General features: G+C 45.6%; 2 protein-coding genes across 2 annotated transcripts in view; one reads left to right on the top strand and one right to left on the bottom strand.

The window, feature by feature from the left end:
- Positions 1-606: 606 nt before the first annotated feature.
- Positions 607-23,405, bottom strand: T265_05936 (hypothetical protein; the record flags this gene model as incomplete). Its single annotated transcript, XM_009171083.1, has 6 exons — positions 607-759; positions 5,973-6,146; positions 7,612-7,835; positions 11,219-11,377; positions 11,419-11,498; positions 23,274-23,405. The coding sequence occupies 6 exons, from the start codon at positions 23,360-23,362 to the stop codon at positions 607-609; spliced, it is 879 nt and encodes a 292-aa protein (XP_009169347.1).
- Positions 3,758-23,895, top strand: part of T265_05935 (hypothetical protein) — a gene marked incomplete at both ends in the record, with an annotated part of 51,463 nt that continues 31,325 nt past the window's right edge. Inside the window, one exon of the mRNA XM_009171082.1 lies at positions 3,758-3,905. Coding sequence (XP_009169346.1) covers positions 3,758-3,905 — 148 coding nt within the window. The remainder of the gene's footprint in view (positions 3,906-23,895) is intronic.

Raw genomic sequence — 23,895 nt, 5'->3', positions numbered from 1 at the left:
TCGACCTTCACCCATTGAGTAAGAGGATGATGCCATACTGACTACACGCATTGAGTCAACTATCATAGTGAGAGCTCAACGAGCATTCTGGTGGTGATCTTCACGCGCATAAATTTTTCCATTTTCCCAAAATAAAGTGAAAAAGATGCAAAAGCTAGGCAAAAACGTTGTCTTTCCTGTTAAGGAGCAAGTAACCACTGTGCAGAAAAAACAGCAACTCAGAGGAACCTCGTCTTCGGTGGAGAGATGGTCAGGGAAGAGCGAAAACTTACAAAAGTGGCACTAAAGCACACAGAGACAACAGGGAGGTAAAGTAATGGAAAAAGTGATACATTTGCGAAGGGGGCTCAGTCGTGCCTTTTGTCGCGAAGTAGAACAGCTTAGCTGTAATAGGGTAAACAACAACAACAAGAGGAATGTGTGTGTGTGTGTGTGTGCAGACCAAAGACGCTGGTTTCGAGTTCGTCTTGCACTGACAGAGGACCAGAAAATGATAGCGAGCCATCACAGCAATTGCAAATGAAAGGTGATGACCAAGGAATGGCCAGAGGAAATTACATGATAAATAGAACAGAGCTTGGATGACGAAAAAATCAAGTCAGGTGACTAGGTGATATCTTCATCGTCACCGCCAATGGTCTTCTTGAGTTTCAGAAGCAACGAAGTAATCCAAGGATCGAGACGGGTGATGTTGTCGTACTCTTGAACCGCCGCTGTAAACGCCTCCACGTTTTCTTGTTCAAGAGCGTCTGATAGTTTCTGAAGCACAGACAAATAAGTGATGACTGTCGGTGTATCATATTGAGGGAAGGATGGTACAGTCATGAAGAATCCAAGGGTACCAGGAAAAGGTGTATCCTAACTGGAGCTCATCTGACAATCACAGGGAGGGGTAAAACAGATCTCATTACGACGACGACATGTGCGCTTGCCGATGAGTGAGGACGAGGTTACATTCAGATCGTACACTCAACCAAGTAGTGTCTGGACAGCGTAAAATGTATATGTCACAGAATCGACCTTCACCCATTGAGTAAGAGGATGATGCCATACTGACTACACGCATTGAGTCAACTATCATAGTGAGAGCTCAACGAGCATTCTGGTGGTGATCTTCACGCGGCTTTTGTTGTGAAAGCAGTGCTGACTGAATCTGTGCCGTGAAACCCCCAGTGAGAGACCCGCCTAACAAACATACGTGGATGATTCTCCCAGCACCTTACTGTTCAGTTTCACTAAACCGGACAACAGACTGTTCCACCGAGAGACTGGGAAGTCTATCAAAAGGACACAGCACTATCAAGTGATGGACTATTTCATCTAATACCCCCACATTATCCATTCGAATCGGTGAAACGGTGGATCAATTAGTTTCGACCGCTAATGAGTCTGTACAACGTTGACAACAAATTATGAAGGTCAACAACCGGGTAAACACGCTCCAAATAGATCCGCTTTATCTCGGGGCTTTACTGCGACGTGGTCAAATCAGAGCTTGCTTCCATAAAGTTTATTAGCTGAGGCAAAAGAAGATAAATGTGCTGACGTTCGTGTGTGCCTACCAAGCAGAATCGGTGTTTGGTTTTATTTGATTATCTTGTTGCTTGAGGCCTAAACAATGCGCCACCCGTGTGGCAGAAGATGCATGGGCTAAAGAATAACGACCGTAGCGACTGGAGGTACCACCATTGCTCTCAACTTGGTCACTCACCACATATGGGAGAAGTGAGGAATGAGGGTCTATTTAGATCGTGAGCGGTCAGAATGCGAAACAGCTATGGATCAGTAACTCTCAGATACACAATGCGATGGGGCGAGGGAGGGTAAAATCACGCACCTCAGAAGTGCAGTTCGGTGGAAAATTAAAAAAGAAGACAGCAAATGAAAACTCCTCTGTGACAATGCCAGAAACACTGCGTTCCCTGCACCTGCAGATATAGTGAAGTTGAGAGGCCAAATTAGACACATCGATCCCGAAGATATCAGTGATTAGCTCGTGAGATCTAGTCTCCTTCATAACATCCGCGGTCAACTTAATGCCGTGGAACCAAGGAAGCATCCACTGAGAGGTCGACTGGAATCCATTTGGCTGGATTTCCTACCCGGTGATATTGATTACATCAGTGTAATTTTTCAAGCAAATCGAAACCATTTTTGAGTTGGACGGAGGGGAGCAGCTCCAGATAGCCGTCAAGACAAGGAAAGAACACGGACTAGCTGGTGAACGTAATACATGAAGAACGTTTGTTATCAAGTATAAAGTCACCTGGATACCGACCGTCCAAACGTATCCACTTGACCATTCAAAGCTACGCTTTAATAAACCACTTAGGATTGATATAAACACAGTGATGGGTAAACGGTACAGGTGTGAACAGCGGTTATTACCTCTTTGTTCGGACTACAGATGAGTAGCATTACGTCCGTTCATTATAACGGCTTTTTGTTTCCTTGCTGCTCGTTCCCCGGGTTTTTTCTCCTGCTTAGGTTCTGCTTATTCTCTAGCAACCGACGTCAAGATTTTGTTGCCTGTCCATCTTCACTTGCAAGTTACTATCGGCGCTACCTATTCTCAATTGTCTGCTCTGACGGGAGTCGAACTCAAAGCTCCTCCGATGGCAGGGGAGCGTGTTATCCGCCAATTCAACATCTCAGGAGGCCCTATTTTTCGTATTTTTCGTATAGCGCACCTGCCAGATAGCCCTTCTTGCGATTTGCTTCAAACGGACCTAAGCGCGCAATCCGATTTGGCACGTGACACAAGATGCTGCATCGCACCGTCAACCAGAGACAGCTCCTTATCTCCCGAACGTACTGATTATTTTCCGCGCCGTTATCTCTTACACGACCGATTTACACTGATTAACTGGCCGTATCTGTACGTTCGTACATCATTTGCTAAGTACTTGCTATTCCTTCGAGAAAGCCCTGCTGTGTCACTGACCACTTTTCTGCTCCTGCCGATTGTGCCATCATTGATTGAACGTTTTGCCTAATTCACTATGTTTATTAACCCGTTTGTCTTAGAATCAGTTCTTGGCAGTTCTCAGTACATCCTGTATTGCCATCGTCCGTCCATTCCTACTGCCCACTGCATACGAACTGCGTATAGTCCGATAGCTTCAACCGTCCTGTGAGATCCTAAGCTGCTCGGATCTTACGGGTATCTTGGCACTGATTCACAGAACCCAGGCACCTGAGGGCATTTTGTTTTCCCAGTCAGAAGTAGTAGAGTTGTATTAGACTTGTCTAACTGCTTCTGCTCCTCTAACACGGGCAAGTTTGTCTATGCAGGACAGTCGACAATTGTTCACCAAAATATGGTGAGTACGCACGATCCAAATCGGTGCGCCATGCTAATAGTGTGCGACGTGTCACTGAAGCTAGAACGACTACGTTTTCATCCAGATTCTTCGGCTTTATTTGAAACGAAATAGCTTCTCTTACGGTTTGCATAATCGAGTAAAAATTCACAACTTCCAAGGGGTACGTGTTCTTTACATCTCCTCGAAATTCCTTCTCAGTTGTGGAATCCACTTACAGATGGCGAGGAATTTGAGTTGGTTATATCCGAAAGCGACCCACTGTCTAATAGGACAGTGGTGGTCGTAGGGCACTTGAGAAGACATGATCAGTTTGTTAATCACTGTAAAATGTGTCATAGGTTGCCCAAACTAACTGACGGTCTTTGCGATTGAGTTGTCGCCCGTGACCGGTAGGGGGAAAATCGAATTTACATGTCAGCCACATTTTCACAATGAATATGGATACGAACCATGATGTTCCCATTGCTATAAATCAGCGGTTAATTAAATGTGATAATTCTTGCCACAGGATTTGTTCACCAACAAATGGCGCAATCTGGAAGTTCAGCCACATAGCTGCACAATGTGTGATGAACAGAAGTACGTCATTCTCACTCTCAACCAAAGGGTTCAGAAAGTTTGAGAGCCGAAAACCTATGGTTGGTTTAGGATATGGAACTACCAGGAGACAGCGTATTGGCCTTCGTGTCGTGATCTGACTGATAAAGCAATCAGAAGAAGTAATTCTATGATATTTCAAGGGTCATGATATAATCCTCTGGGCATGATTTATTTCATCATCTCATTGATGTATGCTGGACGCACCGATGAACATTAAGATCCGTTAAAGCCTAACCAAAATATCATTTAATGGAGCATTCACGACAGTGTCAAAGGGTGTGCAAACTGTATGAAGGTTGACAGATTCTTCTCAATGAAATTGATGTGAAGTTATCTGAGGTGTGCGGAAGTCGAGCGGAAAATCGCATTCACACGTCACCCGAATTTCAGTGACCTGGCACCTGTCCTGAAATGTTTCTATTAGGCGGAACTCTGCGCGAAAACCACCTTACCGATCGGAGTTAGGAACTATGACGGCCGATAAGGCAAACGCTCATGTGATTGGTCAGAAGATCGGGCCGCCTACCGACACACCATCAAGGCGACTCTGGTCGGAAATGTGAACCCAACAGCCAATCGTATTCCAGTATCCGCCAAATGCCGGATGCCACTACCGCGTACAGGTGTCTGGATTTCCAGAATATTGCTGTTGCATACACTTTGATTAAGATACACACGCGTGTGCACTTAGCGGCTCTTCTGCTGAAAACGCTAGCTTGGGGATCAGACAAAGCTGAGTTGGTGCATTACTTACCAATACACCTCAGACTATTCTACAATACCCACAATTCGTCGTGATATTTTAACTGCCAAGCCAGTTAATCGGAGCCAGGATGAACAATGTCAACAAACTGGGTATCGAGTATTTTTTACGCTGTGGTTTCATTTGCTCAGCTGTAGACTGCGCACGACACCAACTTACGGACTCAGGATTGTTCACGTATCATTCTACTAATTGTTGAGTCAGAATTGACAACATTTTCAGGCCTCTGTTGGACGGTTTTGTGTTTTTCCGTGGGACACAGTGGTCTCTTTGAGGGGATCCCCATTAGAAGGAAACAAAGACGGGGGAACTATTAAGACGATTAGATAGTACATGTTAAGGCTAAAATGCACACGTTGGAAGGGCAAACTAAATGCAGATGAAATTGAATTACGAATACCGATAAGATCATTTTTCAGCTGATGAGAAGCCAAGGTCACTCCCAGTTGTACCCAAATCAATACCCCCAGACAGTTAGTCTGTAGGACAGCACAGTGTTAAAAGAACATAGTGCATGTTATGCACACGACCGAGCACCCTTCTAAAAGCAAAACGACATAGCGTGCTACAAACAACATAGCCATCAGTTTCCGACTACAGTTCCTTTTTGTAATGTCCGAAGGGTCCGCGAACCCACCCGCACTCTTTCGGCAACTTCGCCAGTCTGTTAAATCGCCACTCGGGGGAAACCGTCATTGTCCTAGGTGTTGATCTACATTCCGCTAATCTGAGTCCTCCGCTTGCGTGGTACTGTTGTGCCTTTGGCTTGTACCATGGCCTGGTTAGACGGAAGTAGAGAATACGATCATCAACTCGATAGAGTATCAGCGTTGAGTTTATTTGAAAGTTTTATTAACAAAATAAACAGACGACGTGTGACTTTCAACTGCCCACCACGGTGCTCAGCTTAGTTCAGTTTGAACAGGGTCGATTTAACATTCACCGGAGACTCTCAAATCTTCCGCGTGACCGTTCACTAGAAAGCACAACAACATCTAGGCCTACAGTCCTATACGATTAAAACAGGTAGCATTGGAGAACTTGGGAGCTGGCGTTCAGGCAAAATACGTGCACCAGAAGTTCATTATTTTACTGACTGTCTGACAAAAGAGAAATAAGATATTTTCCTACTGTGAGGTTTACAGCGGCCACCTAATTTTGACCAACTGGACCAGCTTCTACGGGTTCCAGGAGTGCTAGGGGCTGGGTTATTATTCAACACCAAAAGGAGAGAAGACCACTTCAGAAATAAGCGGACAAATTAGGATGAAAACAAAACCTACCTTCATCAGGGTGCATTCACGAGAGTCAGCAAACATTGGAAATGACTCCTCGAATGTTTTTAATGCCTTCTGACCATTTATCAAATCCACACAGAAGTGACAGATGGAGGACTTGAAAAGATGCTCCTTAGCTCCGTATTTGAGTAATTTGTTTTCCATCGACGCTTTTCCCACCTGAAAATCCAGTCAGAAAAGACTCGTGGAGAAGCAAGTGATTCTGGATACGTCAATCAAACCATTGCCGACTTATAGTTTGTGGATGATGTTCATGAGTTATGGCTACAGAGCAAGTGCGGCATCCGTTCTCAAAATGACCAAATAGTGTCGAAAAAATCGTTCAGTTGTACGACCCCGTCGGTGCCTAGCTGCCATACTACCCAAAAGAGGCATGAGAGCTGAGGTACCACCAGGTTTCCCAAGCCTAGACAGTCCGGATGTCCGGGTTGGATACGTAGTTTTACCAGTGGATCATCCTTACGGTATAGAGAATACATTCGTTGTGCAGCAACATAATTTGCTCAGGATAGTCTGGAATCACTTTGGACTTTCTGGAACAGGGGCTTCAACAAAGGCGAGACCGACCGTGAAGTGTCCAAATTTTTTATCGACCTTGTGAGTAGTACGGAAAGGTTTCTGCTAAACTCGATGAAATGTTGGACGACTGAACCAGCAAACTCCAGTAAACTGAAAACCCAGAGTCAGGACTTAATTCTTCAGGACAATGTGACCTCTTCATGTGTCAAGCTGAAGACCATAGTTACCCACAATTCGCTCTAGAAGTTTGTTCTGAACGAGAATAAACATGGAGTAAGAACGGGCGCTCTCCATACTAGCCACAGACTCCATATAAAAGTTTGCCGTAATTGTCTGTACTCAAAAACGTCTGAATTACAGAGTATGACTCAAACACTCGTACCCAACCTCTTACCAACACTACGCTGTAGACGGTGAGGAGTCAACATTGTGGATTTTGTCCCTCACACAAGGTGAACCCATGTTGGACAGCCAAGGATTGCTAAATCCTGTCTACTTTTGAGTTATTCACAGTACTGACCGGTCATATGTAGGTGAATGACGTATTGTTGAAGCTGCTATTCAGACGGTCTCGAGTTGGAAACATCTTACAGATCCACAAGACGTATGCTGGTGATGACTGATAACAGGTATGAAACAGTTTAACAGTGTTTTTCGGTTCTTCTACGCAGCCGACCTTCAGTTGCAGAATGAAATGCCTTCCAGCACATAGTATCGACCATAACCCACAAGCAACTATACGGAAAACTCTTATTCATCCATCAACCCCTGAAAAGTTCAACAGGGTATCAGCACCACACAGTTCAAACTGGGACTCTAAAGATGTTGATGACCCCGAACAAGAGCGTGACAGTGTTTAAGCAATGGTGGACTTGTCTTCAAGCGATGATAATTCGTGGAAAAATTTTAAAAATACAAAAATCCCACCAGAAGAACTAACATCAGAAAAGGAATCATTTAACCTTCAATGGGAGTAGTCGTCCCTTATGGGAAAGACCGTGCTATAGGTGGTCGCTGCTAGGGAACGTTATTCAGGAGAAGAGTAGCCTCTCTCCAGAAAGGTTTCAAAAAACGGGCAAGGACAAAGAACTAAAGCCGAAAGTACCTCTTCGAAGATATCGGCGGCTTTGCTATACTGCCCCAAAGTGGCGGACAACTGGGCAACCATGAGTTGACATTTCATTGCCGAGCTATTGGACTCCTCACCCTTGAAATAATCGGCCGCTTGTTCATAGTGCCGAATAGCCTGCTCCAAGTCTACCAGTACGGTCTCGTAGATCTCCGCAACTGTCATGTGATGCTTCGCTGCTGTTGAGAACCGACCCATTTCTATCAGAGTAAAAAGATAAACAAACCATTTGATCAGGATGTATAAAATACAGGACAGTCATTGAGAAACTTAGCTGAGGCAAAGAGAGCGGTTTCGCTAACAACTGTAAGACACGAAACCTCAGGCTCAGTGTCGAGTACACAGAAACCACCTGACTATCATGAGCAGTCAAGTTCCCCGACAAAGCTAAGCTGATCAGTATGACAAATAGTACAAGGAGGTCCCCCAACAGCTGTTCAGAGAAGAAACCAGAGCTATTCAAGAGGGAGGGAGAAAAGTGTCATGGCACAGCATGACGATAATCGGGGTCAAAAAAGGAGTACATGTGGAGATGGGTGACAGCCCAAGACAATCCGCAACTATAAACTAAGTTATACGATAGTGCACTACTTATAAGGTAGTTGAAAATTTTTCGACAGCCCACGGCTGGTTTCGTCCTTCTTGGGGCTCATTAAGTAGGCACAGTCCTCGAGTTTCCGGTCGTGTGCTTTCAAAGGATTTTCAGCAACCTTGTGAGTAGTGCATCACGTATATACATGTACCGCGATATTTCGAATATCGTACCAACTGAAACATGAGACGGCCTGAAGCAGCACATTCAGTTGCCCGGAAACATTACAAACGAGAAATTCAGCTGGGCTCCAGGAGAGTCGCTCGCAAAACTAAATTTGTTTGCAAATGAGTGTACGTCGCTAAGTTACCGTGGTTTCAACTGCTATGGTTTCGTTCAACAGCGACAGCCACGCACTGGAGACAATGGCTTAATCAGTTCATTGAATTAGAGTTGTTACATACCTTACTAGGTGCGGGATATGAGAACTATTCACTGAAGACAAAAGCTCTTGTGCATGCTCATCAGCGAATGCGCGATTGAGTTGTATATGTCAGGCTCATCAACCACTGGTGCACCTCATTCCGGGAAGATTATATTTGCCAACAAGACAGTTGACCGGTGTGGGATTACACCATTCGTTGTCAAGTCAGCGTCGTTTCCGGCAGAGACACGACTGGGCGAAAAGTGTTTTACGAGTTAAAAGGTTCTATGAAGTATGGAGTTCACAGTCTAAATACCGTCCAATTGATCCTCTGCGGAATTATTTTTCCTGAAAGCCATTCGATATAGCTTCACCATACGGACTTGATGTTTCCATTGGATTTGTGTGGCCATTCGGACATATGAAGCGTCAAATGTAGAGAATTTTGAGCAACTGCACGTGGCGGTTATGTGTCTGCTTCGCAAAGTAGGAGATAGCACTGCTGCAGTGTACATTCTACTGTTTATGGCTAGCCCGATGTCCAGTTAACATCAAAGATGTAGGGGACTTGGGAACGCCATCCTGCCCTTACAAACGAAGATTTATTCATCTGTTCAGAATAGCAGTGGGACGAAAGTGAAAATGACTAGCTCACCTGTGTGTGATAAGGATAGAATAGAGTGATAGAAAAGTATGAAGACAGTGCATGAGAACCGATTGAGAGTTTCATGGAGTACCATGCGATATATTAAAACCACCATCTTGAATGTGAACTACCAAAGTAATTCGCATAACTATGATCATCTGGCTCTTGCAGATTTCGCCAAAAATTGCAAATAAACAAGAGATTCGTGTAGTAATCAATTATTCGCCGGAAACAGTGCGAGACCGGATGATATCCATAATTTCCCTTCTTGCCAAATTCTAAATGAGTGGAGTACAAGCGATGCACGAAGAGAGGAAGCAATGTATGGTCCAGTCACCTGGCGAAAGATTAATCAGATGTCTTTCAAACTAAGCTTGTATGTCATCCGAACAACGATGGCAGTAAGCATGAGTGTGGCTCAGTGAAACTAGCAGATAATCCACAACATGAGTGCGTTGAATACCCCCCAACCAGATCATAAGTTGATCAGATTTGAAAGTTCTGGGTATCTTTTCACTCGTTTCAGACAGATCCAGTCAACTTCTTTGGATTAATTATCATCACTCACTCCGAGTCGGAATCCAAAGCAACACTGAAATCACCTTGGTTCGCACTCTCCGAAGAAATCTAAGTGTGTTGATTGGGTGGATGACAGCATCTACTTCCAGGATTGTAGTAAAACTAGAGTGAACAACTAAATCCAAAAGATACTGATGCATAAAGACCGAAGCAAGTCAACGAGAAAATGAGGAAGAAGGTATCGAACAGGGCTCCTCTTGCTGTAGGAATTTGAGGCAGTCCATAAAATTTGACGAGGGATGAAGGTACCCAATGTCGATACAAACAGACATCCCACTTTCCCTTGATTGCAAGATCTGGTTCCAACCGATCATTATCTGATTTTTAAACCCGAATTTGCTTGTTGTGCACGGCGCCTTGAAGGTGGTAAGACATCATGTGTTACAGGCTCGAATCCGACCCGTTCCCATGAAGAGGCGATAGTTAAACATCGCTGTGTAAGTTGGTGTGATGTTCAGAGCATTTTGGACTTATAAAATGCGAATGCCTCTCGCATTTGATCAGAAGAAATTTTTGGTTTATCTTGAATACGTGGGTGCAGTAGTAACACTGTGAGCCAGGATTCCGGCTCCTGGGCTGTCTGCACCACAGGAGTCAGTGGAACCAAAGAAAGTACAGAGACCCAAAAAGATAGCCTAGCCAACCTAATTATGGCAGGTGACTGTGAATGCATCATCCTCTCCGCCCAATGGATGGGTCCAGTTTTACGCCGGCTCCAGAAATTGATCCAAAACTGCCCTTTTAGCTGAACCCTGAGGACGTCTCGGAAACAATTAGACATGACACATGAAACGCAGCGATCAAACTTCCACAGGGTCCACCAACTCGGTAATTAGTATAGACCATTGTCTGTCACGACAAGATACACGGTAGTCTAGAGAAAGGATAAAAATTCTCCTTGATCTTATCAAAAAACGGGACAAGCGTAAAAAGTCCGTTAAGGACGATCCCGTTAAAATGCAAGTGGATTCACGTAGATCCTTAATAGAGATGACAAAATAGAGCCAAACCTGAATTTGAGTAGAATTCGCTAACGAGTTATTAAACGCCGAGGTGCTGTGAACGGGGTCACTTGATCAAGATGACTTGTAGCCAACACATATCAAACTCAGGGTGGTAATGCGCGTGAGAAAAAAGGCGGAAATATTGAGTTGGTTGCAGTTGCACAGAATTCCAAACCATCATCAAATGGGAAGGAAACAGGTAGGATACAGAAGCAACCGGCCGTTGTTTGCCACGGCAGGCGCACTTCGTTCAGGCAGGGGTGCGAACCTGTCAGGTCTCGCGTCCTTTTAGCAGTGGTGCTAACAATACACGATTAATATAAACTTCACGGTGAACATGACATTGAAGGACAAGCGGGGCACGCTGAACGATGGTTAGCGGCAAGGGCGTCACTCACCGGTGTATATTTCAATGGCTTGATTTATGCACTCTATGGAGCGCTGTGGATCGACTTTCTTAAATGCAGTAGATGCATTCACGAACTGTGTGGCCGCTTCATGCTTCGCCTTATCCTGAATACACAGTCGTGCCGCTTCAAGAAACGCATTCCCGGCTTCTGCAAAAAGAAGTCAACTGGAACCCACAAAAGCCCCATACCAGTCCAATTGTGCGCCATCTTGTAACAGTTGGCGGCCTTTTCGTACAAGGAGACCATTTCTTGAATTTTATCCCCACTTCTAAAAATCCGGTGAAAATAAGGGAATAATAGAATTTCACCAGTAAAAAATCGAAATAAAGACTAAAATCGCCATTACTGAATAACGAACCCTGAAATCAACTGCAAATACGATCCAATTGTAAACTGAACAATCAAAGTGGATGAGATCACATTATGTACGAGTAAATGCATTCGGGCAAAAAAGTATTAAATAGCAGCCGGAGGAGTAAGATGGCATCACCGATTAGTTGGATGCCAGTCCTGGTGAAATCACCAGTGAACATTGCCAGACAAAGAACTGTTAAAGATCACTGCATCTACCAACATACCGCATGTTTCCCTTATTCATATCGTGCACGACTATACATATGCGATGCGGTTGTTTTCGTGTCGTTGATTGAATCGGCGCATAGCTACTGCGAATGCAGGCCAGCCAATAGTACGAATATTATGAAACGCTGCGATTATGTCGCTGACCAATGTCATCAGCTAAACTTGGAACTTGATCATGTTTGACTTTACAGAGTTGGTTACTCACTCACAATATGCAATCCCGTTAAGTGAACCGCAAATGCTCTGGCATACAAAATAATACAATCAAATATGGGTTAACTGAGAAGATTGAAACAGTAGGGCGCACACGTCAGTGGTGAAATACCGGTAGCTGGAACACTAGACAACATCATCCTAAAAACGGCGAAGATAATTTTCACATCTAACCGATGATCCAACAGGATAGCGTTGTTACAGAAGTACACTAATTTGCAAATCAATTTGGTTTTCACGAGATACTCAACTGAATCTCTCGTTTATGATATTCTACAATTGAATGTGCTGCACACAGGCCGCCTCATGTTTCAGTTGGCACGATATTCGAGATATTGCAGTATATTTTCATAAAGGAAACTACTCACAAGGTTGCTGAAAACTCTTAGACAGCCCAGGACCGGTTTCGCCCTTCTTGGGGCTCATCAGGTAGGCGCAGTCCCCGAGCTTCCGTCAACCTTATGATCGACTTGAACCCAAATTGCACTGTTTTTGAGAAATACACTCATTTGCAAATCGATTTGGTTTTACGAGAGACAACTGAATCTCTCTTTTATGATATTCTACGACTGAATGTGCTGCACACAGGCTGCTTCATGTTTCAGTCGGCACGATATTCGAGATATCGCAGTATATTTTCATAAAGGAAACTACTCACAAGTTTGCTGTGAGTGGGCTGTCGAAGTGTTTTCAGCAACCTTGTGAGAAGTTTCCTTTAGGATAGTGTTGTGTTGTTGGGTAAACACTGTTCCGTGATTTTTCTCTCTAAACTTCTATTTCCATTTTCATCGTCTGCTGATCTAAGAAACAACATGTATGGCTATGAAGAAAACACCCACCGAAATTAGTGTCCGCTGATTGCAAACCAAAACCATCAACCATACAACTGGAACTGAATAGGGACTCAAGAGCGAATACAAAGTTGCTGTAATGTGCACCTATGCTTCCAGCTCACAAACAAACTGTGAATGACGGATGATCGTGAGCAACAGCTGATCATACACATGGACACAGAAGGCATAGCTTCCCTCTTGTGATGACCTATACCAATTAACGTTTCTAATAGCGGTGCAAATCACCTGACTCCAACTGCTCTGCCGTCATCCTCAAGGACAGCAACATCAGTGGTGGTGAATCAGGGGGGACCTGATTCTAGCCTGTCGCGAGCATTTTGAGGTGTCCATATCCCCAAGCACCCAATCAATCTGGAGAGAAACTAACAGTACGAACGCTACTGACAGACTAGCCGCCATTTCTTGCAATGTCTGTGGCCAAGTGCAGAAAGAGTAACGGGGACTCTATCCTAGAAGGCATACAACACCAACCTAAACTCTTCGTAACCTCTTTCACACCCTTCTACTAATCCATATGTTGTCCATCCAACGGTTTCGTGCCATTTCGAAGGAGGCATGAAGAACAACACTCGTCTCGGTGGACGGTGTTTCGGCATGCGCGAAACATGGCCGAGCCATCATAGTCGATGGTGCTGGATGTTTTCCGCGGTTGAAGTACTTGCCACACAACCAAATGGTCGTTTTCTAGCTACCACGTTACGAATCTATATATATATATATATATATATGTATATATATATATATATGCATACATCACACACATCATATACATACACACATATCATAGATTAATTAATTAAACATTGTTTCATGACCCTCTGGTGCTAAACATAGGCCTATGGTGGTCGACTGAGATTGATAGTAGAGTCGTTCTTTCTACCAAGACTATTGGACGACATGTAGCTGTATGAGAACGAACAGCTGAATGGAGTTCAAAACACGTCTTCAATTGACCCGAAGCTGCAAAAAGTCCCTCAATTACGGGTTTATCCCTGACCACAATCTCACGGTCTCCATTATATGCTAAAGCCGCAGAGAGAGAGAGGGAGAGAGAGCAATATGAACTGGTGCCCTCCATAGCGCTCGTAATAGTCAAAACGGTGAGCAAAGAGTTTAAAAAGGATATCAGTGAAGTTGGTTGGCTGTACTATCTGCAACTAAGTTTAGGGAGCTTGGTAGATCAGGTAGATCAATGCTAAACACACAAAAAACTTGTTCTAACTGCGTTCTGATTCAAGTTGACACATAAGTACACACCAATAACTGCGGTCACCCGTGTACCACAATGATCTTGCGAAACGCGGCATTCATAAGGCATAGCTACCAGGATACAATCAATATCGCCTATCGGCAGACGAAAAACTCTAAAATGGTTATTATTGCAAAACCTAAAAAGTCCGACTGTGTTGCATTCAGATTCGTCTACTAAGAACAAATTATCACAGGAGTGAAGCATCAGTGTCAAAATCGATGCTGCTGTCTCCGATGATGATTACTTCTCGCATTGTTGGCTTTTTTGATAAGGACGATACCCATGACGCACTGGTTGCCATACTTGTATTTGGTGATAATAAGAGTTTGCGCAGCGTACTTCTAAATGCCAGCTGAAAAACACAAGCCAACGAGAGCTCATCAAACTGGACATCAGCATTATCGGGGCAAATAGCTGTGTTCAACCTGTTCTCTAACTTCGCCAAAAGTGCACTGAACTCGCTTTGAATGTGTAACCACTTCAATCTGTGTTATCTTCTGAAGGGTTAGGCGAAAATGCACACTCAAAAGCTTTACAACTAGGTGTAAGGGATAAGAAGCAACACCATACACCAACATGAAAAAAGCGTTTGATCCATCTTACCGGCGCCTGTAAGAAGAGTATGGGGAGCATCAGTTCTGTGGATAGCCACAGCAGGGTGCATCGAGTACTGATAATCGAATGGTTTGTAATTTGTGAGTTTTTGAGTCAGAATGACATAATGTAGTCACATAGTGAACCCACCCATTATCACAGCCACGCCCTGGATCGCCCAAAACCAGGCATTACGAAAACGGGGTTGTGCTCAGCGCTTCTCCGTGAATTCAAAAGTTCCTTGATGAAAAATCAAGTTCAACAATTTGTTTTCATGTGGGTATCAAAGACCATGATAAAGGAACCTATTGCTGCCGGTAATTTGGGAAGTAATCCTGTAAATGATAACAGGAACATGGCGGGGAGCACCGGAGGCGGTCACTGTTAGAACGGCAGTCTCGCAACAGATGTACGCTGGAAGAGTATTTGACGGTAAATCCACAACAAGGTACAGGAAGGTGCCACGTTTGTCCCTTTAAAAAGCTCACCCAAATTTTAAAGGGTAGCCAAAGCTACGCTTAATGATGGAATCATACCACTTGACACTGCTTCCAGGAAATAACAATGGTCGTCCTTCTCGAATTGAAAGCTTCCTTTGACTCTGTAGACCGTCAGACCCTGTTGCAGTATCCGTGGAGCAAAGGTGTCCCCTGTAAATTTTGGATCCTCCTTAAGGCGCTGTACGCCAACTCCTGCAGGCATGTGAAGGTGTACGGTAGGCTGTCGCCTGAGTTTACTACATCAATTAGTGTCAGGAAAAGCTACCTTCTTTCACCTTTCCTCTTCAACTTAGTCACTGATACGATTATGGAAGACTCCCTACGAGTCTCTGATGCGTCTGGGGTCGAAATGCTCCAAGAGCATTCGCTCACACATAACGAGTATGAAGACAACATAGCCCTTTTTAAATCTGATGCCGTCGTAGTGCAAACACTATTAAATAATCTAAATAATCCTGCTTCACGGATTGGCATGCGCTTCACACCTGCAAAGTGTAAAGTGCTACTGCAAAACTGGATAGACTCGAACCCTGACCTCATGATTGCGATGAGCTGATTGAGGTAGTAGACAATTTTACCTACCTCGGAAACCGTATCTGTCCCGGTGGTCTAGCCAAGGACGATATTTCCATCTGGATTGGGAACGCCAGAGCAGCCTTCGTAAACCTTCAGCAGCTGTGGCGTGGGCATGACATCGGCTTATCTGTTACGAGTCGAGTTTACAATCTGCAGTGCGCTCCATATTACTATACGGGTCAGAAACCTGAACGCTGCGCGCTGAAGTAGTCAGTGTTTGGCCACTGATGTATTCGGAGCATTGACCGAGTCTGGTGGGAACGCCGGAGCAGCAATGCTGAAGTACGTCGAACGGTATTGGGAAGAAATTACCCATCTACAATAGATGAACTGACCACACTCCATAGGTTGCCGCCTCCCTGGATGGGGACCTCGAAACGAGACACATAAAGAGTTAGAGATATTGTCAGACATGGCCCAGTCACGCCCTCAGTGGCGCTCGTGCATTCGAGCTGTTGCCCTCAGTGCATAGCTCCTATCCCAACCTCTCCAATGAAAAAACGTCAGAGACTATTTTTGACATCCATCCCCTACAGCTAACATATCTCGGTCCAGCCTACACTGCAAAAGTTTTCACGATGAAAACTTCGGGCTTCTTTTATTTGTTTAATAGAATCACCGACTCAATGTGAGTAGGCGGTGCCATTTCTGGAATGGATCTCCCAATGAAGTGCAGATGAAGATAATCGAAGCAGTGAAAAAGCCGCCAGTATCATTTGGGTTAAGTGAACCGTTTTTAGCTTAGAATGTTTGGCAAGCATCTGGAGGTTCTTCTTGGAGTGCACTGAGTCTCAGGTCTGGTGAAGCCTGCGTATTTTGAACCAGGTAACGATGTCACCGTATTGGTGCTGAGCATGAGCAGTAGTGGCGTGGGTGTTTGGTAATCCACAGACATACTTCCATTCACTTTGATCGTGATCGTTTGCTTAATCAGTCTTCTAGGTGTCCGATACCGCATGGATGAGAGGAGGCTATCTGTTGTGTCTGATTTTGCTCACCGAGAATACAGAAAATAGAGTCAACCGTTGGAGGTGGTGGCCTAATCAGTTCATTGACAGTGAATGGTCCTATCTGACAAGATTTGGACTATGAAGACGACAGTGTTGATGCAGGAACATCGCTGGCTACATGACGGCCTTACCTGTCATGGTAATGAAAGATAATCGTTTATCTGTAACCCCCTTTCGGTGTCTAGCTGCCATACCACCAGAAGGAAGCACGAGGGCCCAGATACTGCCAGGTTGCCCAAGCCTAGACAGGGGGAGTTGAGAGTCTGAGGTCAGATTCGAACCACGGACCTTCCGGTCAGTAAATTCGCGATCTCAACACTGAGCCAGTCATGGTCACTGACCATTAGTTCGTCTAGTCCAACGGTCCCCAGTTGAAGGGACGGAAGTCACCAACGCAACCGAATTGAGTCATAAATGCTTTTATGCTTCGTTGTGAAGCTATGGTCCTACGAACCAAGCAAGGCTCTGGCCTAAAAATGTAACCTGTGGAGTGGAACCAGCTGACCTGTCGATGGAGAGTGACATTTCCGGAAGAATACCTGGCGTACCTCAGCATTTCTGAACTGATGTTCCCACCACACTCACGCAACGCTTCGGAAGTGCTGATGATCGGACAGAAAGAGTCATCGGAGGTCTTCCACATGCATCTGCCATGAATTCAATCCACAAAATAGAACATATCGGACAGCGGCATTGTTAACTCCTTCCATTATAGCAAAGCTGATATCGTATAGACGCCACCAATACTGGAGGCTAGCAGATGTTACATTGTCCTTTCCGATCCGGGAAGTAACTCTATCTTTCGCCGGTCCACCCGGACTTGAGCAGCTGTCCTCAGAATGATTGTGGTAAGGTAGCACTAAGTCCCTTCCCCGTCCACCTTTACTCTTTTCTTTACAATAAGGCCTTCAAATAAATCATAGTTGTACGACAGTGAAGCATCGGTGCTGAACACTGATGTCATGCTATCGATGGTGATGATGAGCTGTCCAGATAAACAAACTTATCTGTTACAGTGAGCGGTTCACCTGCAAGCACGAGGTTTGAGTTTGGTTTCTTCCAGTCTGCATTAACACTTCACACTTTGCAGGTGCGAACCACGTACCGAACTGTGCAGCAGAACTATTTGGATTATCTAAATAGTCTTCGTTCCTGAAGGGTGAGTAGAGAAGTGCAATATCATCGGCGCACTCAATCATGAGAGGGCGCCCCCGAGGTATTCCGATTTCCGAGGTGATGGAGCTAGGAAAATAAGACTCAGGAAAAACACCAATAACGAAGTTAAAGAGAAAGGGAAACAGATGACACTCCTACCTGACGCCACTGGGTGCGGTGGGGGACGATATGGATGTGTTTAGAGTGCGGATTTACAGACGGAAGGTCCGTGGTTTGAACGCAGCCGCTGCATCTCGACTTCTCTTGTCAAGGCTTGGGCAACCTGGCAGTATCTCAGCCATCAAGCTACCTTGCTTCTTTCTGATTGTGTATTCCCAACAAAAACTGATCCTTAATCAAACATTATGGTCCAAGTTCAGACGATTCCCAACTTGCTATTTTCGCCAGTCATTGTGTAACTGGACAGTGAACAGGACGACGCGTTCCAAAGCCATCAGCATGCCAAACCGATAGTGCACGATTGCCAAGTCAAGTAGGTATAGCTGGACAGTTGAGCCCTACACTGCATGCAAGGGGTCTTATGGTGGCCAACATCACGCAGCAGGCGAATCTTAGACAAGCGCACATGACTAACCACTGCTAACCATTGTCCAGCTAGATCTGTACAACAACGAGGATCTCTAGCACCGTTGTAGGCTTAACAACCTGGAATATCCAGAGTACTGGTGTGGGTCCCTTCTGTGTGGGTACAAAAAAATGCATACATAGAATACGATAGGACATTTTGAATCACAACAGTACTGTACAATGAATATGAAGTAGAGCCGAGATGGCTATGGAAAACAATGTTTAGCCTGACAGCCAAAACACTCAGGGCGGTGGACATGACGCATGCGAAAGATCATTTGGTGGACCGAACCACACATGAGACAAAGCCCATTCGGAAATATATGGTCAGCAAGCGCAAGGCATTATTCAGTTTGGTCCACACAACGATGGTCACGGAAAATCGTTTCCAGCACCGCTTTAGATTTAATGCTTCAGAATACCAATGGAATTCAGGCGGGACGGAAAAAACTTAGCAGTTCAACTCCTTGGTGTCCGCTCCTAACAACTTTGATGTACGTTACCAATGAGTAGAACCCAGAATGCATCTGCGTGGCATTCTGTGGGTAACCATGATTCCGTCTACAGGATGACCATTGAAAGCCACTTCAAGCACCATCGCGTGCTCCGTACACCCAGTTTCCCACTGCGCTGGGACATTGTGGTTTTAGTCACGGAAAGTCACCTCTGGCGCTAGCGGGATTAGCTATCTAATAACCCCAAAAAACTGAGACAGATCTGTTAAAATTACTTTGTCCGTAGATGTTTCGCCGACGAATCACCGTTTATCAGCCAGTGACGAAGGTGCGCAATTTCATCACCAGGCACAGGTTCCACTTCATCTAAACCATCTTCTCGAGGATATTGAGGGCCACACTAACCTCAACAATATACGAGCTCATCTTACGGTCGATAGTAGAATCAGAAGATAGTTCGCGCGACAGTCCGCAAACCCCGTTCAAATCTTGGTGCACAGAGAAATGGTGGGGAGCATATCTCGAGCCGGCTGATCGTACCGTTTAGTTGTAACATCCTTCTGGTGCCTAGCTACCATGCCACCCGAAAAAAGCACGAGGGCTGAGATACTGCCAGGTTGCTCACGCCTAGGCACGGGTAATCGAGATGCAGAGGTTCGAGCAACCGACCATCCTGTCAGTAAATTTGCGCTTTAACCACTGAGCTACTTGAGGCCGGTTGATATAAGACGAAAGTCCTCTTCGCATTGATGCTAAGGCCAAACCGCGCAGCAGCAGTCGAAAACCTATCACTTAAACTCTGTGATTCATCATGCGTGTGTCCGAAAACACGGGCGTGAGAGCCTTGGTCCGGCGGGCCAAACTCCCCAGACCAAAACGTCTCACACCAATAAAGTGCATTCTCCAGAGCCGAAAGTGTTTCCACCAACTAGCCTCCCAAACCGTAATTTGGCGTTCACCTGCCGTGAGTAAAGCGCGAACATACTGGCCGGGAGGTCCATGGTTTGAGCCCAACCTCTGTTTCTCGACTTCCCCTGTCTATGCTTGGGCAATCTGACAGTATCCCAGTCCTCGTGCTTCCTTCTGGTGGCATGGCAAGTAGGTACCGAAAGAGTGCTACAGCTAAACGATTCTTTATAACCTTTCTCTCAGACAGTTCACCCGAAGAAGTTCAGCGGGTACTCGCCCGTTGATTCATCAGTCTGTTGATGTGTTTGCGTTATCCAACACTTTTGCGGCTGAGATCCACTTCAATTACTGTCAACATTCTGGGGATTTGCAGTTGATGTGAAGCTTGGTTCTCGAAAGAGCTTAAAATTCTTTGCGTTGCTGCTGAGCAGGGAAGGCTTTGAGCTATCAGCTCCTTCTTTACCATTCGTCCTCAATGCGCTGAAGTTCCCAGTTAGGTCACTTGGAGCAGCTGTTTTTTGAATTCGCCGTTCATAAAGGCAAGAGATTTGGCATCTCTTTCTTTCGAGCTATCAGCTGTTTTATATGTTGACTTTTGTCCTCAGGTCAATCAGGGTGCCTCGAGCGCAGTTGCCTGATCTCGCTGATTGCCGCCATCATCATCTAGTGCTTCAAATTGTGTAACGTTTTGTTAGCAGGATGGACGAGTGGAAAGCTGCCTGTGCGGAATTCAGTTGATGCTGCCTCACAGACCTGCCTTCCGGAACTTTGAGATGGTATACATCTTTCTGTGCTCACTGATGCAGTTGGCTTACTGTGGCTAACAAAGCTGAATTTGAACTATGCTCGGATAAGCTGTTCCCCTGTCTGTTCCACAGGGGTGTTAGAATAAGTCGCATGATGAACTAGTGGACTATAAAGTATTGGAGCAGGTGAGTGGCCGCTGCGTGGGTGAATCCATGTGGCGATGTGATGCTTTTCGCGAAGGGATATCGCGTCAATGGCAGCAAGCGCATGGAGAGCGCAAAGTCTAAAACATCGGTCTATGTTGTTGTTGTTGTTTACAGTTCCGATACAACGGCATCCGAGGACCTGTGGTCACAGTGAATGACCTCAACCGACAAGCGCACTGAAGTATCCCATGAAGAAAATCCTGTGGGTTTTGGAGAACCAACCAAAGTAGAGTATTAATTTCGGTATGGAAATAGTCCTTTCGGTTGTCTGCAGGGCAAAGTGATGGAGAGTATGCACTGATCAGAGCCACAGTTTCGGTCTGTCAATCTCAGGCACGATGAACTAAAACGTGGATTGGCTTTATGAGCTTCTGTGTCAGGCATTTTCTCGGAGCGGTCGGACAGGGCGTCATGAAGGAAACCTGGGGGCTGCGCCCACCTGACATGCCAAAAGAAGGGCGAAACCGGCTGCGGGCTGCCGAGGGGTTTCCCGCAAACTTTCGAGCCAGGAAGACACCATGACCTTGTTGTCCTGCTGTCGGGTATGAGATCTAGTAGAACGTGCATCAGGAAGCAGCCTCTCGAAGACTTTCTCGGTCTGCCAACCGTGATTCTTCGAGAGTCACATCAACTCCGTGCCCGTTCAGTCCTGTTGCAACCAAAGCCGTGTGTGCCACACAGGATGGGCGATCTGATTGTTCGATCCGGCACGGTCTGGACCCTTTGTAGGCCGAGCGAAGCGCTCTTCCAAAAGACGCAGTCTGGGTAGTGAGACTCTCTGGCCTTAGAAAACTGTGCTTTAGAATGGCCACACAAAGCCTCGGAATTTTTATTGACAGGAGTCGTATTTTTCCGACCGTAGCTAGTCAACGCGTTTTCAACCACGATCAGTCCCACACCAAGGCGGCGTCAAAGCTCAGGATTCCTTTTACTAGCCTCTTGTTCGACCGGAAGGACAGTGGTGCACGCCTGCTAAGTAGTAGACACGATTTTCAGCCAACGGTCAGGCGGGCAAGACAACCATTGTGTCTAGAAAACAACCTAATGTGCATGGCATCCCAGGACGGTGGTCAGTCATGAGGTAGCAGAGGCTCATCTAACACCAAATTACCGAAGTGAACTAGACTGATAACCTGATGAAAGATGGTATATGTTTTTCACAGGCTAAAATGCTTTAGAACGACTTGTTCTGTTTCAAACAGGGTTATGGCAGACCGTACTGGAAACAGATGTATGACCCAGTTGAGTGATCCCGGTAAAAGAGGCATGTGTGCATCAATGCACCACCTGTATGAGACATGATGACCGAGCTAAGCCTTTTGGGATTGTCCCAGACCTGCTACGACGTTCATCAGGCGGATAGCTGCTACAGATGACTAGCTGGAAGGACAAACAGAACAAGACGGTAGGCCACACAAAAAGTATTCGTGGTGAACCACGTGGGGATAACGCAACATTGTGATGAGTAAATGACATACATCCAATTATAGACCTAGTACAGGGCGAGATGGCCCAAGTAGTTAGAGCGCGAATTTATTGACCGGAAAGTCCGTGGTTGGAATCTGACCTCCGCCACTCGACTTCCTCTGTCTAGGCTTGAACAACCTGGCAGCACCCCAGGCCTCGTGCTTCCATCGGGTGGCATGGCAGCTAGGCACCAGAAGGGTGCTACAGCTGAACGCTATAGACCTAGTGCGTAACAAGATGTCTTATGACAACAATATAAAACAGTGCGTTTAAAATAAGGTTGAGATGGTACTGAACACAAAAGCACGACCCGGTTACCCGATTCAGGGGTTTTCAGTGGCGAACCACACAAAAATCCCATAGGCTTGGACGGTGGTTCTCACCCGGGCGACATAGAGGGCTACATATCCCCCATACACTCCACGTGTGTATGTATAGGCGGGATGAATGCTATTTCAGCAGATAACCCTCTAGAAACCCGTCATTCAGCGACAAGTGGCAGGACCAACGCGACACTACGCCACGGCCGATGTGGCATGACGATATTTTTAGTTCCGGTGTACTGGCTAGGGTACTATCAGGCTCACACAACAGGCACGAAGTAGAAAACGGTAGCCTGATCCTTGGAGTAGAAACATCCGAAAATATCTTAAGACTTTCGAAATTGCCTGGCTTTGTGTTATTTTGCATACGGTGACCACTCCAAACCCCTCCCCAAATTATGTGCAGCAACAGCGGGTGGCATGCCTTGACACATGATCATAGTTACAAAAGCAGGAAAAATAGCCCAGAGATGCCAGTTACGGGTGACTGGAATTTCAGGAAAATGGGGAGACTTAGGGACGATTCAAACCATCAGAGAGCATGAAGGTTAGCGTTAGGGAACAAGGGTTCAAGACAAATGCCGCATCCAAATATGTATGCTCCACACTTACCCAGACATGAATGAGAGGAAACCTCCCTTGGATTTCTTTTTCGCCTGCTCAACATATCCTCGAGCTTCTGCTTCCTTTGCTTCATTCATTCTACCTCGGTAAAGACGATCGGCAGCGGACCCGTAGAGTTTTGGTTGCTGATTGGTCAGTCACGGATTCACGGATTCACGGTTTGATACACAGGATCGAGGCTTTTGCCCAAGTTTCCCGGGTCGGTTTTGTTCTTGTCGGTCAGTGGCTGTCGTTCACCTGAAAGGCACAAGTGAAAAAAGGGTGTAGCACTGCTCTTTATGTTCTCAGCGCGAGGCAGTATGCTCGCCAGCGCGAGGATTCGCATAAATAAACGTCTAATAGTGCTTTAAATTGGGTTCGAGAAGGAGCATGGACAACCGTCGGAGGAAGGTCATTCCACGCAGCTACTACCCGAAATGAAAAAAAGTTTTGTCTAACGGATGTGTGTGCCCTGAGCTTGAAGATTTTCGTACTATGTCCCCGCCGGGTGTTTGCTGGGTAAACGGTAAAAAACCTGTTTGCCAAGCTTTGTTCAAACAAGGCGTAGGTAAGAATTAGGTCCCCTCGGAGGCGACGGCACTCCAGGGGAAAGAGATCAAGCGTCACGAGA

The sequence above is a fragment of the Opisthorchis viverrini genome (genome assembly GCF_000715545.1).
Source record: "Opisthorchis viverrini unplaced genomic scaffold opera_v5_118, whole genome shotgun sequence".
Taxonomy (NCBI): Eukaryota; Metazoa; Platyhelminthes; class Trematoda; order Opisthorchiida; family Opisthorchiidae; genus Opisthorchis; species Opisthorchis viverrini.
This window is presented reverse-complemented; position numbering and strand designations above follow the sequence as displayed.